This window comes from Protomyctophum bolini (assembly GCF_963924005.1).
Source record: "Protomyctophum bolini genome assembly, chromosome: 2".
In the NCBI taxonomy this organism is placed as follows: domain Eukaryota; kingdom Metazoa; phylum Chordata; class Actinopteri; order Myctophiformes; family Myctophidae; genus Protomyctophum; species Protomyctophum bolini.
Window position 1 is genome coordinate 27,015,564 of NC_137863.1, and position 15,338 is coordinate 27,030,901.

Consider the following 15,338-nt stretch of genomic DNA (forward strand, 5'->3'; position numbering starts at 1 on the left):
TGTCTATTGAAGCATGATGTCGTCCACTAATAAAATCTAAGTCTATTGAAGCAGGAGGTCCATTTTTATAGACTATTGCAGGCCATCATAACTCGCTGAAGCGGTTTGGTTTGTTACAAATGTCTAACATGTATATGTTACAAAAACATTGATCATAACTCGCTGAAGCGGTTTGGTTTGTTACAAAGGATTTATTTTTGTCTTACCTGCTGTCCTAATAAAATATTGGCACTCTGGCTATTGGCGTGTGCGGCCACCTTCTTGATTTTTCAAGATCTCCTCTATTGTTACAAATGTCTAACATGTATATGTTACAAAAACATTGATGTTTCTTTTCTTTTTTTTCAAAATTGTTTATTGAATAGTTAATGACATTCAGCAGTATAGTCAGATATATATATATATATATATATATATATATATAGATCCCCCCCCTTTCCCTCCCCCCACCCATTCCAAGATCTGTCCATCTATGGGCAATGTCTTGTTGCCAGTAAACATTCACAAATGTACATTGTGAGTGACCTAATTCGACACACTGGCCAGTATTTGAATGTATAAAATGCAGAAAAAACAAGTAGACATTGATATGTTTCTATCAAATAAAGACACCCGTCTGCCTTAAGATTGAAGGCAGAATTCAAGAAAGAATTACATTTTGTCGAATATATGTTCTGAATTCCGATACTGTATAAATGGTCTTAATATCATAAATAATGCAGACATTATGGCCTCAGTGGTCAATGTAGCATCTATGAATTTATGTCTATTATTTAGGACACTGTGTTGGTGTTGTTTGTGTCTGTAGTAATTGGCACAGCTTTGTCCTTTAGTCAATCATTACATTTATTTCTTTATTGATAAAGAATTTCACGTATAACAGATACTAATAGATAGTTGTACACCCAAAACAATGAATGATGTATGAATTATGAAAAATCCAATGTTTTCAACCGATAGTCCAGTCCAGTATGATATAGTCCAGTCCGGTATGATACAGTCCAGTGATCTCTATGTTTACTTCCTCTTAAACCTGAAAGACAAGGTGTTTTTGTATCCATTTAAAAAAACTGGCTGATATTAGCAGCAAACAGGAAAAAAACCCTACATACTGTATTTCTAGAATATGTAGTTTCAAAACTGTTCTGTCACTCTAACCATCATTCTGTAGCTCCAATTATAATTGTCCCCAATCCCTCTTTATTCTTTGTTTACTGTGTTTTTGTTGTTTTGAATGTTACGCTATCTATGCTGCTGCATTGTCTGAAGGAAGCCAAACAAAAATAGGTTTTACTCTTATGTACCTGTACACAAGATGTAACAATAGGGCCTGCCATGTACTGGGTCCCACTTGTATTGAACTCCAACAGTAACTCTTTATTTTATAACCTTCCAGAAAAGTAAAATACAGTATTCTCATATTGGATATTTCCTGGACAGTTTTCCATTGGATCGTTTATAGAGGTCAAAAGTGTACAGTTCACTCACTTGGATTTGGGTTTGGATTTGGATTTAAAACCACCGCTTCCACCTCCTTTCTTGTTGTTCATCCCTCCTTTCTTGTTGTTCATCCCTCCTTTCTTGCCGTTCATCCCCAGTCTCTTCCTGTCCTCAAAGGACGGTCTGAAACATAAACATATTTGTACAATTCGTTTACAATTATTGTTACAGAATCTCAAGAAATTGAAAGTTAATAACTTTCAATCAAGGGACGAGGCTGTGGAAAGAGAGAATCCGAGATAAATGGCTTTTAAAAATCCAGTTATCAATGAAGTCTATGGGCGCAACAAGGAGCTAACCAGAAGATAATGAAGACGGCAGTCTTTCATAATTCAATAAAAACCTAAAAAGACGTTAAAGTCGTCTTTGGTAGTATTTAATGATGCTAAAAATGGGTATCTGTTATAATGAGATGGGTCTTAAACATTCCACGTTTGATAATGTCAAGAAAACCGAGGCGCACAAAAAAGTACCCGACCTATTTTGCTGTTTTGCACGTTTTTAGTTATCAGCTTGCACAGCGCTGAGGGGTCATTGCATGTGGCTTTGTAAGGCTCTGCTCTCCTAGTCCTCCTGCTGAAATCATCAGCTTGTGCTGTTGCTCATCTTGTCCTTATGAAAGGGGGCTTAGCCCCTGCCTTTTTGACCGTTTGAGAAAAGTGTTCTCTCCATCCTGAACTGCATGTTAAAACAATTTCCCTCTGAGGCTCTGAACCTTGCCGGCGTCATCAGCGCATCTGCGTTAAATCTTTCTTAAATGAGTGCGTGACGCAGGCGTGCACAGTGCACACACACACGTTTTATTTTGCGGGCCGCGGGGCGGGCGGGTTGTTGATTAATATATTGTTTTGCAGGGCAGGTTGGTGCGGGCTGGCTCCTGTGGCGGGACGGGACGGGCGGGTTATGCAAAAAAGCCAGCCCGCGCAACACTACTACACAGTCACTAACACCAACAGACAGACAGGTCTTACCCTGCTCTGTAGTGTTTCAGAGCCTTGCTGCTGGTGTTGGTCAACTCCTTGTCAAACACAGACTTCTTGCCCCCCCCTGCTTTCTTTTTGGCTGTTGGACACACGGACACACACACACACACACACACACACACACAATTATCATCACAAATAACTGGGATGAGGAAAATACGATGTGTTAAAGGGACACTTCACCGATATTTTAGATTTCCTCAGTACTGGGCTCACTTCCTGGACTACAACTCCCATAATGCTTTGGTGCACTGCTCCTCCTTGTGGATAGGGGGAGGGCCGTCTTACTGAGATAACATGTAGTCCAGGAGGTAAGTGAGCCCAGTCACACTGGCCTCGGGTCTAACTGGGATAACAGTGGCAGACCTACCTTGGGGTGGGGGCTCGTCCTCGGGCATGGCTCTGGCTCTCTTGGGGCGACGCTCTCTCTTGGCGGCTCGCTCTGCATACATCTGAGACTTGAGCTGTTCAAACTGAGCACGCTCCTCGGCCTGGGGGCGGGGCAACACTTTGTGTCAAGCAAGGTACAGTACCTACTTCTGTGCGTGGTGGTGTGTGAACTCGGTGTTTGGGGGTATGTGTGTGCATGCGTGTATTGTATATACATACATAAAATACATACATAATTGAACTGCCATTGTCAATGTTTTATTGAAATTGTGTTTTATAATTGTATAATATTACTGTAATTGTAGGCTACCTCTAGAGTACATGCTATTACATGCTATTACGGGTGACACACATGCTAGATAAATAGTAATAATACAAAGAGTAATAGTAACACTACTAATAATTACAATACAAATATTAATATTTAATACTACTGTATTTACAGTCAGTATTTTCTTCTTTCCGTCTTTGAGGAATTTTGCCCTCTTTTTAGTTCCTCTCAGAGCCGTGTCAAAGTCCTGCAGAGCTTTATTCACTAGAAGAGATGGACATAGAAGGATGGATACATAGATTCATAATAATAATTTATTCACTAGAAGAGATGGACATAGAAGGATGGATACATAGATTCATAATAATAATTCAGGCACAAAAAGTTAAAATATGCAGATAAGAGGTTTCTGCCCGACAGCAACCATATTTAAGTGTGTCATACTGCAACTCAGGTTGATCTATATTTAAATACTGACTGCGTTCTTTCTTTCTCTCCTGTCGGGTTTGGAACCAGCCTCTCTCTGGCGCCTCCTCCTCTGTCTGGGTGAGACGCTTCTGGGCCACACTGATCTGAAAGACAAACACAGTAGCAACGTTGTGCATCGGTGCGTGCAAAAGGTTTCATGTCGATCGGTCCAGTGGTGCCCGAGATTAGCTGATCACGGACAGACAGACAGACAGACAGACAGACAGACAGACAGACAGACAGACAGACCTGAGCCTCTGTGGCAGCCATCGATCTTTCTTCCCTCTCCAGTCTCATGACGGCATAAATATCTTTCTCCAGATTGGTGATGTGATCTCTGAACTTTAAGATGACCTCTGATACACAGACAGACAGACAGACAGGTTAGTCTGCAGTACGGCTTGTTATGCTACCATTGTATAAAAAGGTATAATACAGGGTTAAGCAGTTAATCAGATGAATCGATAAATATCCCCCCTCCCCCTGATCCTCCCTCCCCCCTCAAATCCTGTGTCTAGGTGAGACACAGGATTTGGCACAAATTCTGACCTGATGGCCCAAATTCATCCCCTGAAAATCAACACTTTGCACAGGAAACCGTGTTCAAATCAGTGGTAGAAGATCAGTCGTTTAAATAACTGGGGTTACTGAAGTAGTTACATGTATATTTTTCTTTTTCTTCCCTCGGTTAACTGCCCAGCTCTAGTCTGTAGTAACATGTAGTAGGTCGTGTAGTCAGTAGTGTCAGTACATGGAGGCCTTCACTAGGTATTGTACTAGTCAGTACTTTCACTAGGTAGTGTAGACAGTAGTGTCAGTACCTTGAGGCCTTCACTAGGTAGTGTACTAGTCAGTAGTGTCAGTAACTTGAGGCAGTACTCGGGCCTTCACTAGGTAGTGTACTAGTTAGTAGTGTGAGTACCTTGAGACAGTACCCTGGCCTTCACTAGGTAGTGTAGTCAGTAGTGCAGCACCTTGAGGCTGTACTCGGGCCTTCACTAGGTAGTGTAGTAGTCAGTAGTGTCAGTACCTTGAGGCCTTCACTAGGTAGTGTAGTCAGTAGTGTCAGTACCTTGAGACAGTACCCGGGCCTTCACTAGGTAGTGTAGTCACTAGTGTCAGTACCTTGAGGCCTTCACTAGGTAGTGTAGTCAGTAGTGTCAGTACCTTGAGGCAGCACTCGGGCCTTCACTAGGTAGTGTAGTCACTAGTGTCAGTACCTTGAGGCCTTCACTAGGTAGTGTAGTCACTAGTGTCAGTACCTTGAGGCCTTCACTAGGTAGTGTAGTCAGTAGTGTCAGTACCTTGAGGCAGCACTCGGGCCTTCACTAGGTAGTGTAGTCAGTAGCGTCAGTACCTTGAGGCAGCACTCGGGCCTTCACTAGGTAGTGTAGTCAGTAATGTCAGTACCTTGAGGCAGCACTCGGGCCTTCACTAGGTAGTGTAGTCAGTAGCGTCAGTACCTTGAGGCAGCACTCGGGCCTTCACTAGGTAGTGTAGTCAGTAGCGTCAGTACCTTGAGGCAGCACTCGGGCCTTCACTAGGTAGTGTAGTCAGTAGTGTCAGTACCATGAGACAGTACTCCGACCTTCACTAGGTAGTGTAGTCAGTAATGTCAGTACCTTGAGGCAGCACTCGGGCCTTCACTAGGTAGTGTAGTCAGTAGTGTCAGTACCTTGAGGCAGCACTCGGGCCTTCACAGCGCTCCTGGCCGCCTTCACGATGTCCTTCAACATGCGTCTCTCCTGCTCTCCTACCAGAGACACAGAGCGTCCTGCTTTACCCGCACGTGCCGTTCGGCCCACGCGGTGGACGTAATGCTTCGCCGTGTTGGGCATGGTGAAGTTTATCACCTACACACACACACACACAACATTTTAGTACAGTGATTTTATGAAAGACATTTAAAAAAGAAATGGGGCCTTTTAACTGTAAGCCTGAAGCGGAATAATAGCAGACCTACAAGTTCACAACGCAAGCTTCTGTACTTTTGTCTCCGTCTGTACCAAACCTCTTTGCCGAAAATAGGCGATCTACAGTACAAGCTCAAATCATGTCGTAAAACACAAGTTGTGAGCTTGTCGTGTTGCTATTTTCACTAAATATTTTCCCCCGAAATAGGGATGCTAGGTCAAGTGCTAAACATCTAAAAACACTTTCCCACTGTCCACTGTGTGAATGTGGCCGTTCAGGAACAGCTCATCCGATCGACCTCACATGCCGTTGCTTAGGACTTGGGTCGAGTGTGAAGTCGATCGGATGAATGGTTCCCAAGACATGATGAGGACAGATAGGACTAAAATAGATCAGCAATAAAAAGTGTTTCAGACCGTCTTGACTCCATCGATGTCCAGACCTCTGGCTGCAACATCTGTTGCCACCAAGATATCTATCTGGTCATCTTTAAAACGCCTGGACAGGACAGCAGAGAGGAGAGGAGGAAAGGAGAGAAGAGGAGGAGATAAAGTTCTGATCTGGTTCCATTGTACTTACTTACTGACGCCGTGTTTGAATCATTCACTAATTCAGTTCATCAATGTTTATAGAGCAGGTGCTCCATGGCAATGAATTACTGTTCAGTTAGGCGGTAAATTTGCACACTCTCAAACACAACTTTACTACAGTGTAGATTGGGGTCCCAGAGATACAAATCCCATGGTGGTATGTGGCCTAATGCATATAGTTCACAGCCTATAAAACACAATACATATAATAAAAACAATAAACATTTGAACCACATTACAACATCACAGATGCAAATGTGTGAGTTGCATGAGGGTTACAACTTCAAGCATCAAAAGTAGCAGATGTACAAGCTCGAAACATCTTGCGAGGCAACACGTTTCAAGCTTGTAGATCTGCTACTTTTGAATTTGAATCATGGAAAGCAACACTTTGGAAGATAAGAGGTTTCCACCCAACAGAGACGATATCAAACTAGAGTGGTGGAATTCAGTCAATCAGTAATATGAAATAAAAGGGGTGGTTGTGCTTTAATACATGTGTGGACAGGGGAGATGTACACAGGCCTGTGGTACAGTCGTTCTGCCAGCAGCACAAGGAATCAGACCATAGTTATACTGCCATGTTAGGACAAACTGTACCATAAACAATAGCCATCAGGCCTAGGATCTTGCGTCATGTACAATATAATGTATCATAGGCACAGAGATGAATAGCATAAGATGGAGCAACAATGAACTGAAAATAAGTTTACACATAAGACATAACCAATCATAACATGATTTTCTTCCACAAAATGGAAAGAGGATTGCGAATCCCTGCCCTAGTGTGTGTGTGTGTGTGTGTGTGTGTGTGTGTGTGTACCTGAGGTTCTCCAGCCTCTGGGTCTGGCTCAGGTCTCCGTGCAGCTCTCCAACCTTCAGACCCATGAGGCCCAGCAGGATGTGCAGGCGGTGGGCCTGCTTCTTAGTCTGAGTGAACAGCATCACGTGATCCTGGAAGGAGCGTGTCAGCAAGGCTGAGACACGCACGCACAAGCACACACACACACACACACACGAGTAAGAATTACAATTAGCAGGATTATTAAGTATAATGGTAAAATATGGAGCGTTCATTTTAAATCATTGACTGCCATTGAGGCATGTATACGGTATGTAATTTAAATCCAACGCACGCACAGACCCCCATTGACACAATACATTGATTACAATAGAGGGCGCTTCCGCAACCTGGGAGTGATCCTAGGATATTCCGAAGAAGAAGATTACACCCAGAAATAACGTGATCTAAAAAAAACTCCAAGCTGGTTTTAGAATTTATATAAAAACAAATTTTCACTGCTTTCTGTTTGCAGACAGTGTTTTTGGTAAGCTATATTCAACTGCCATTAAATAAAGAATGAAACATTGCAGTGACACGACCCCCTTTATTTGGTTTTTACATCGTCATAGAACAAAATATTCGGATGGTCTTGAAAGATTACCGGTAGTAAAAAACACTGGCAGTGTGCACAGACTGTTCTCAGGAAACTCAAACAGTAAATGAGTTAAGACACATTTCAGATGACTAGAACGTGCTGGAGTAGAGTAGTACCTGCTACAATAGTCACAACACTGGAGTAGATTAGTACCTACTACAATAGTCACAACACTGGAGTAGATTAGTACCTGCTACAATAGTCACAACACTGGAGTAGATTAGTACCTGCTACAATAGTCACAACACTGGAGTAGAGTAGTACCTGCTACAATAGTCACAACACTGGAGTAGATTAGTACCTGCTACAATAGTCACAACACTGGAGTAGATTAGTACCTGCTACAATAGTCACAACACTGGAGTAGATTAGTACCTGCTACAATAGTCACAACACTGGAGTAGATTAGTACCTACTACAATAGTCACAACACTGGAGTAGAGTAGTACCTGCTACAATAGTCACAACACTGGAGTAGAGTAGTACCTGCTACAATAGCTTCTCTGTCTCCCTCTCTGTTGGGTCGTATTCTGATGAACTCTTACCTGCTACAATAGCTTCTCTGTCTCCCTCTCTGTTGGGTCGTATTCTGATGAACTCTTGTCGCAGGTAGGGGGCGACGTCTGTGTTACTGTTCACAAAGATTCTGATTGGCTTCTGCAGAGAGACAGACGCCAGGTCCTTCACCTAGAAATCACACACATACGGTAGAGTTATTATCAGTTATCACCACCTAGCATGTGGTACAGTTATTACTACTTCGTAGCATACAGTACAAGTGGGTTCCGGGGACCACCAGGGGCCGTTAAAATGTCACAGCACGCCACTGTGTGCTGCACTGCGAGCTTGTACATCTGCTAGTTTTGATTTTATTTATTTTTTATATTAGAAAATCACCCATAGCACAAAACATTATTTTCCCTTCCTAGCGTACGTTAGGGCATTCATTAAAAAAATCGATGCATCGATTTCATTAACACAAGTCAATTCAAATTAGGAGAAGTCGAAAGTAATATTTTTTTATAATTAAATAAATTAAATTGATTTCCCCATATTATATGTTTTGCTCTGTGTCTGCAGGTCTGTGTACTTGCGTGTGTGTGTGTGTGTGTGTGTGTGTGTGTGTCCGTCATAAAACGATGCATCGACTCAACTTCGACTTTACTGTCTGACAAGTCGACTTGGAAAAATGTCAACTGGTTAATGCCCTAGCATCTTTATCACCAGCTAGCATAAAAGTGTCATCTGTGTGTGTGTGTGTGTGTGTGTGTGTGTGTGTGTGTGTGTGTGTGTGTGTGTGTGTGTGTGTGTGCATACCTCCTCGGTCATAGTAGCAGAGAACAGCATGGTCTGTCTCTGGTACGCACACTGTCTGATAATCTCCTTCATCTGCTCCTCAAAGTACTCATCCAGCATTCTGACGCACACACACACGCACGCACACACGAACGCACAGTACGAATGCACGCACATACACATGTACACACACACACACACCATCAATATTTCTTCTGTGACATTAACAGGTGATGCATTCTTTGACATTGAGAAAAATAAGTACTGTTGATCCCACACAAATCGAACACACTTCAGGACTATGAGCTTCCTTGAATCAACAAATAAAAGTTGCATATCGGGGCTCCATAGGCACTATTTCTAATTTATGTTTCGGTCTGAAGAAGGCCTAAGGGCAGAAACGCCAATTAAAAATACTGCATATATACTAGTCGGCTAGTAAACTAGGCAAATAGTCAACTAGTAAAAATCACTAGAAGTGAAAGCACTATATACACATTAACCCATTTGGTAAAGCCAACTATATTTTAGCTTGGTAGTTAACTAGTTATTTACATTACAGTTAAGGTCGGGTAGAAACCTCATATGTCCAAAACTCTTCAAAAGGCGGCACGAACAAGCTTGTAGATCTGTCACTTTTGATACTTTTGTGTGACGATGTAGCATGACCAAGTAGGGCGTGAAAGAAAAACACAAAAAGTGAAAATATGGAGATAAGAGGTTTCTGCCCGACAGCGATGATGTCTATCCGTTAGCTTGTGAAGTTAACTACTTAGTTACCTGTCAGCCTCGTCCAGAACAAGGATCTCTATCTGACTGAGCTCGAAGGAAGGCGTGTTGTGAAGGTGGTCTATCAGTCGACCTGGAGTGGCTATCAGTACATCAGGACCTGCTCTCAATGCTGCTTCCTGGGTCTTCAGATCCAAACCACCTACACACACACACACACACACACACACACATACACCATTATGTTAAACATGGATATAAAAAAATAGATGCCTCATTGGCCGCTGCAGTTCATTGGAGCCATGTGTATCGACGTGAGGGCGGAAGTGCGGAAGGCACGCTACGCCACGCTGCCACTCAAGTGACTAGTACTGGCCAATCACAGCGCGTCATTTCTGGGGCCTGAACGTCCGCAGAAGCTTCTGTGAAGCACTAGTCTCATGTTGCCAGACTGTTGCTTCTCGCAATAGTTGTCTTGTCTGGCTACGCGAGACTAGTGAAGCACCAACGCGGAAGCTTGCCTCACTTGAGTACACACGCCCCAGGGCCGAAGGAGGCGTCTACCTTTCTATGTCTATGATATTAAATACTACTGCTATAGAGCGTCGTAGCCCCGCCCCCTTTCAGAACGACAAGTGGCCCAGGAAATAATTCCCCATTCATTTTCCCCATAGGCTTTTCAAAAAGTATTTATTTAAAAGACGTTTACACCGTGGACAAAGCCAACTGGGCTCGTGACAAATCATGACAACAAACACAATGTTTTGGGCAGATCAAATAATTAAAAGGAAGAAAAAAATGCAGGATACAACACTTCGTTGTATTAAGTGGTGGTACAATATGTTGCAACATTTATTTCAGCAAACAGTACAAGTGCGATTCATGCACCCTCAAATATAGTTAATATAAACTGGGTTAGTTCCAGTACAGAGTGAGTTTAATGTCTTACCCACAACCAGGCAGGTTGTGACTGCAGTGAACTGGGTTAGTTCCAGTACAGAGTGAGTTTAATGTCTTACCCACAGCCAGGCAGGTTGTGACTGCAGTGAACTGGGTTAGTTCCAGTACAGAGTGAGTTTAATGTCTTACCCACAGCCAGGCAGGTTGTGACTGCAGTGAACTGGGTTAGTTCCAGTACAGAGTGAGTTTAATGTCTTACCCACAGCCAGGCAGGTTGTGACTGCAGTGAACTGGGCCAGCAGGCGGGCCACAGAGTGGACCTGGATCCCCAGCTCTCTGGTGGGAACCAGCACCAACACACGGGTCACCATGGACTCCCTGGGTTTATAAATCAAACGCTCCAACACCGGCAGCATGAAGGCTGCGGTCTTACCTACCGTAGAGAGACACACAGAGAGACACAGAGAGACAGAGCGAGACACACAGAGAGAGAAAGAGAGAGACAGACAGAGTAGTATCAATATGGTTACTAGTACTACTGGACGCCATATTACTATAAGCTAGGATATTATTAATAATATTATTACCAGTTCCAGTGGCAGCACAGGCGCAGATGTCTTTCCCCATTAGACCGACCGGAACGCAGGCTTTCTGGATGGGAGTGGGGTCCTTAAAACCCATGGCTGTGATGGCCTGCACAGATACACATATACACACACAAGTTTTAATCCTAGTGACTTTTAGCAGGTGAGGAAACTCTTGCTGTACTCATGTGTCATCTAGTGGCTGTTTCGTTTAACTGCAGTGTGCACTCTTCAAATCATACGGCATCTCCCATTCAAGATCTTCGTAGAAAATTGACTTTAGATTTTAAAGGTCACGGATTAGATTCTTGCTCATTTTGATCAATTGTTGTAACACTAATATTGTCATTGAGTTTACTGAATATAAGCAACTAGAATCATGTAAAAGTATTCTATTCAACTGGAAGTAAAGGCAACTTCTAGGCAGCAGGGGTCAAGGGTCAAAGACTCAAAGCATACCTTCAGGATGGGTCTAGACAGGTTCATGTCCTCAAACCTCAGCAGGTCATCATAGTTGGATGCGTCGTCAAAAAACGCTTCTGGAGGCTAGCACACACACACACACACACACATCCACATTTTAGAACGGTGATTGTCAATCACTAAGGAGTGAGGCAAAGGAGTTGGTGTTCACAGTCACACCAGTATTGAAGAGGAGCCGACCACAGTGAATAGACTCTAAAGGGGGAAAAAGGGGTCGCACAGCTCATAGCCATGAGTACTATTTTATATAATGTCGTATGGAAACCTCAGCCATGTTCAGAACTGTTACTTTTCAGGATTCAAGTAAAAGAAACCGTGATACTTTAGATTTTTCAGTGATGCTGCAATTATGTGTGTGATCAATTAGGGCATCAATTTACAAAAACAACTTCTAAACATCTGTTTTAACCAATGAAACAACCATTTATCTTGTGAGGACCAGGAAAATTGCTCTCACAATGTCTATTTCTCACAAGGCACGCACACGCGCACAAACACACACCCACGCACGCACGCACACGTGACATTAATTCATTCACTACTGTGATGATGTCATAGCAGATCATGTGATCAGATCGTCACCTCACCTCGTCTCCGATCTTCTTCTTTGCTCTGTGTTTCTTATCTCTCACGGTGTCTGACAGGAAACAGGAAGTTAAATCACACGCATTGATCTTTAAATTTACCAGGAGATCGTATATTTTCATTTTGCTACAATTTTGTCTGACTAGCTGGTTAAGGAGGAGCCCCCACTGGGACGACATAGAGCCTCCGTCCTACTCCTCCCGCCCAACACTCTCTGCTGACAGCCCGTATATATCACAAATACCACCCTCCCCGCACGGCTTCCACCCCAACACAGGCCAATTGTGTTTGCGTAGATGCTCGACGAAGCCGGATGCATGGAGTTCTTGAACCCACAACCTCCGCGGTGGTGGACACTAGGCCCTTGGATTTAACACTGCACCACGCAACATAAATATTTACATTTACCACCCCTGCCGAACACCCACCTGCTTTGGTCAGAACCTCTTCATCGGCAGAACTAAACTCATCCTCTTCCTCCTCCTCCTCTTCGCCTGCAGTTGCTTCCACGTCTGGTTTCACATCTTCTTCTTCATCATCACCATCACCACCTTCCTCTTCCTCACCTTCCGTCTGTTGCTTGGTTGATGACAGCGTTGCCTTCTCCTGAACAGTGGTGGAAGAAGTAGTCAGACTTGTTACTGAAGTAAAAGTAGCAAACTAAATATTTAACCAATGAAAAGTATTAACAAGAGAGCTTGTGTTGTGTGTATATATATATATAAATAATATGATTATATTATAATTATAAACCATTATAAACTAGACACAGTAAATATACTGTATGACATCTACATTCTGTAAAATATAAACACCAACTGGGATCCAGACTCACCTCATTTTTTCGTTTCTTTCTGACTTTCTCAATCTTCTGGTCGAGAGTTGTGGGATTTCTCTGAGAGACACACACACACACACACACACACACACACACACACACACAGGGATTAAAACCAACCACCTCACAGCACACTAGGGCTGCACTATTCATCAAAACATTTCTCTATGATTACTGATCACTTTTAATTGCAATTACATTAACGATGTATTTGAAAAAAGGCGCTATAAATTGAATTGGTAGAGTATCATACAACTGCATTGGACGTCTCTCGTCTGTCTGTCTCTTCCTCATTCACAGTGCTCATGTCACTGAGCCGAAATTACACATGTCGAAGAAGGCAGATTATTTAGCATTTATTTAGCCTACTTGGACACTGGACAGGGTATAACAGAGCGCAGTGTGTGACAGAAGGTTTTCAAGCTACTAATTTGCAGTGGGTTTGAGAAACATTGAAGGCAATTTGAAGCAATGTAAAGTAATGCTACAACTACCCCAAGTGTCAACATGAAATCTTTTATCAATGAAGGACAAAAAACACATCACAGAACTTCCGCCAGAGCACAAACAATACTCAAAACGAGGCTTTGGACAAAATTACCAGCATTACCTACTCTGTCGAGACTGTCGATACCAAACTACAGTAAATAAAGAATAACTACGGTGTTGCTTGCCGAAATACTTACAGGTCCACAGTGCGTCTCATCACAACACATTGTGAGCTTGTAGATCTGCTACTTTCAGCGAAAAACACTTTCTACACCGTCATGCAAGGCAATAAAAGAAACAAGATTGTTGTTGATGATAAATCATTACCTTGGGCTTGAGTTGAGCCAAGACATCAGCCATCACCCAGTCATCATTGGAAACAGTGTCTCTCTCTCCAAACGTAAAGTCTGTGTTAAAGTCTCCGCTTTTCTGACCCAACTTCTTCTTCCTGTTAAGAACTATGGGCTGCTCCTGAGGTGGGGAGAGAGGAGACGATGTACTGAAATCACTTTTAGGCCTATCTGGTAATCAGAAGTAGCCTGACAATTTTCATTTTGTTTCACTTCATTGCCAGAACATATTTTCTTAATGGGCGTGGCTAGCGATTCAGGGTTGGGGCTAGGCTAAATCTAAAGAGCATTAATGTTTAAAAATAATAATAATCAGAAAACTTTTTTTAGAATCGGCACCAGGTAAAAGTATTCACTGTCTAACTATTCCATCCTGAGTGAGGGACATGTAGGCCACAACACAACACATTCATTGCTTTGTGTCAATAATGACATGACACCACTATTAGAATTTATAAGGAAGAAAGGAAGTTCTAAATAAATAAGTAGTTATAAAGGGTAGAACAAATATACAAATATATCAAAGCATTATTTCATAAAGATGGTAGAATTATTGTGAATTATTGCATGTATAATGTCTACAAAGAAGGTAATAGTATAGTATAGGCTACATTAAAGTGATTGATTGATGTATTTATTAAAAGTTTGCAAAGTTGCAGTACATTTCAAGCACAACTCAATACAAGAAATGTGTGTACTATGTAGCATATTACATTCTGTACTCATAAAGTAATAGTATAGCCAATTGGCTATGTGTGTACGGAGTGTACTATTCGTGTACGCGAGTACTGTAAGTAGCCTACTGGAAAAGAAACAATTCAAAGCTCAATATAGCCCTACAAGCAGAACCCAATGCTACTGAAGTTTCTGACATTTTTAGACCCAGAGCAGCGACATCCAAATTTCAGAAAAGCTTTATGGAGGGTTCCGAGAGGGGCTAAGCTCAATAGTACTAGTACTGTACTACTGGTGCAGTGGTGCATGCACTAGCCCTGGTCCAATGCTTACAGCGAGAGACACTCGCTGTAAGCATTGGACCAGGGCTACCTTGAAACATGACTGTCATAAACTCAATCATGTCATGTAACATGTTTCAGGGCTAATACATGATTGCTTTATGTACTAGTATGTGTGCTCATATTGCTGTATGTTAATGTTAGGACTTTAATGATGCTACAAATTATTATTATTATTATTATTAGCATAACTAATACCTCTCCGGCGTCATCAGATTCAGATTCTGGCTCTTCCATGACATCATCATCATCCTGGATGGTTCCGATCAGGCCCAGGTGGCTCAACATGACGTCACGTTAATTTAAGTTATTTAAGTTTCTATTTAATGTTGTTTGATATAAAAACTAGTGTGTGCTCGTGCGCCTGTAGCTGTACCATAGAGGAGAGCTGTACACAAACACACACGTGTGATGGTCGTGGTGGAAATGGAAAGTGGTACGCTTCCGGGTCATTTCTTTCTTTCATTTAGGAGCATTGAAGCTCCAACACCGCCACCTAGCGGTCCGGGGGGG

General features: G+C 42.5%; 1 protein-coding gene across 1 annotated transcript; it reads right to left on the reverse strand.

Moving 5' to 3' along the window:
• Positions 1-461: 461 nt before the first annotated feature.
• On the reverse strand, positions 462-15,223 carry ddx27 (DEAD (Asp-Glu-Ala-Asp) box polypeptide 27). The gene is made up of 21 exons (XM_080793502.1): positions 15,024-15,223; positions 13,787-13,930; positions 12,968-13,027; positions 12,561-12,738; positions 12,135-12,184; positions 11,524-11,610; positions 11,068-11,173; positions 10,740-10,913; positions 9,632-9,782; positions 8,873-8,972; positions 8,101-8,242; positions 6,940-7,093; positions 5,943-6,024; positions 5,288-5,465; positions 3,862-3,968; positions 3,623-3,716; positions 3,317-3,408; positions 2,854-2,974; positions 2,472-2,562; positions 1,489-1,623; positions 462-1,033 (listed from the first exon to the last, which is right to left on the reverse strand). Exons 1-21 carry the CDS (start codon positions 15,111-15,113, stop codon positions 1,018-1,020), a joined length of 2,352 nt encoding a protein of 783 aa, XP_080649628.1. The 5' UTR covers positions 15,114-15,223; the 3' UTR covers positions 462-1,017.
• Between the last annotated feature and the right edge of the window lie 115 nt (positions 15,224-15,338).

Excerpts from the sequence above, each read along its gene's own strand:
- ddx27 (XM_080793502.1), bottom strand. The coding sequence starts at position 15,113 with ATGTTGAGCCACCTGGGCCTGATCGGAACCATCCAGGATGATGATGAT. Across the intron at positions 8,973-9,631 it reads GTTCTGGACGAGGCTGACAG|AATGCTGGATGAGTACTTTG; the intron begins GTAACTAAGTAG and ends TGTGTGCGTCAG. Across the intron at positions 3,409-3,622 it reads GGAGAGAAAGAAAGAACGCA|TGAATAAAGCTCTGCAGGAC; the intron begins GTCAGTATTTAA and ends CATCTCTTCTAG.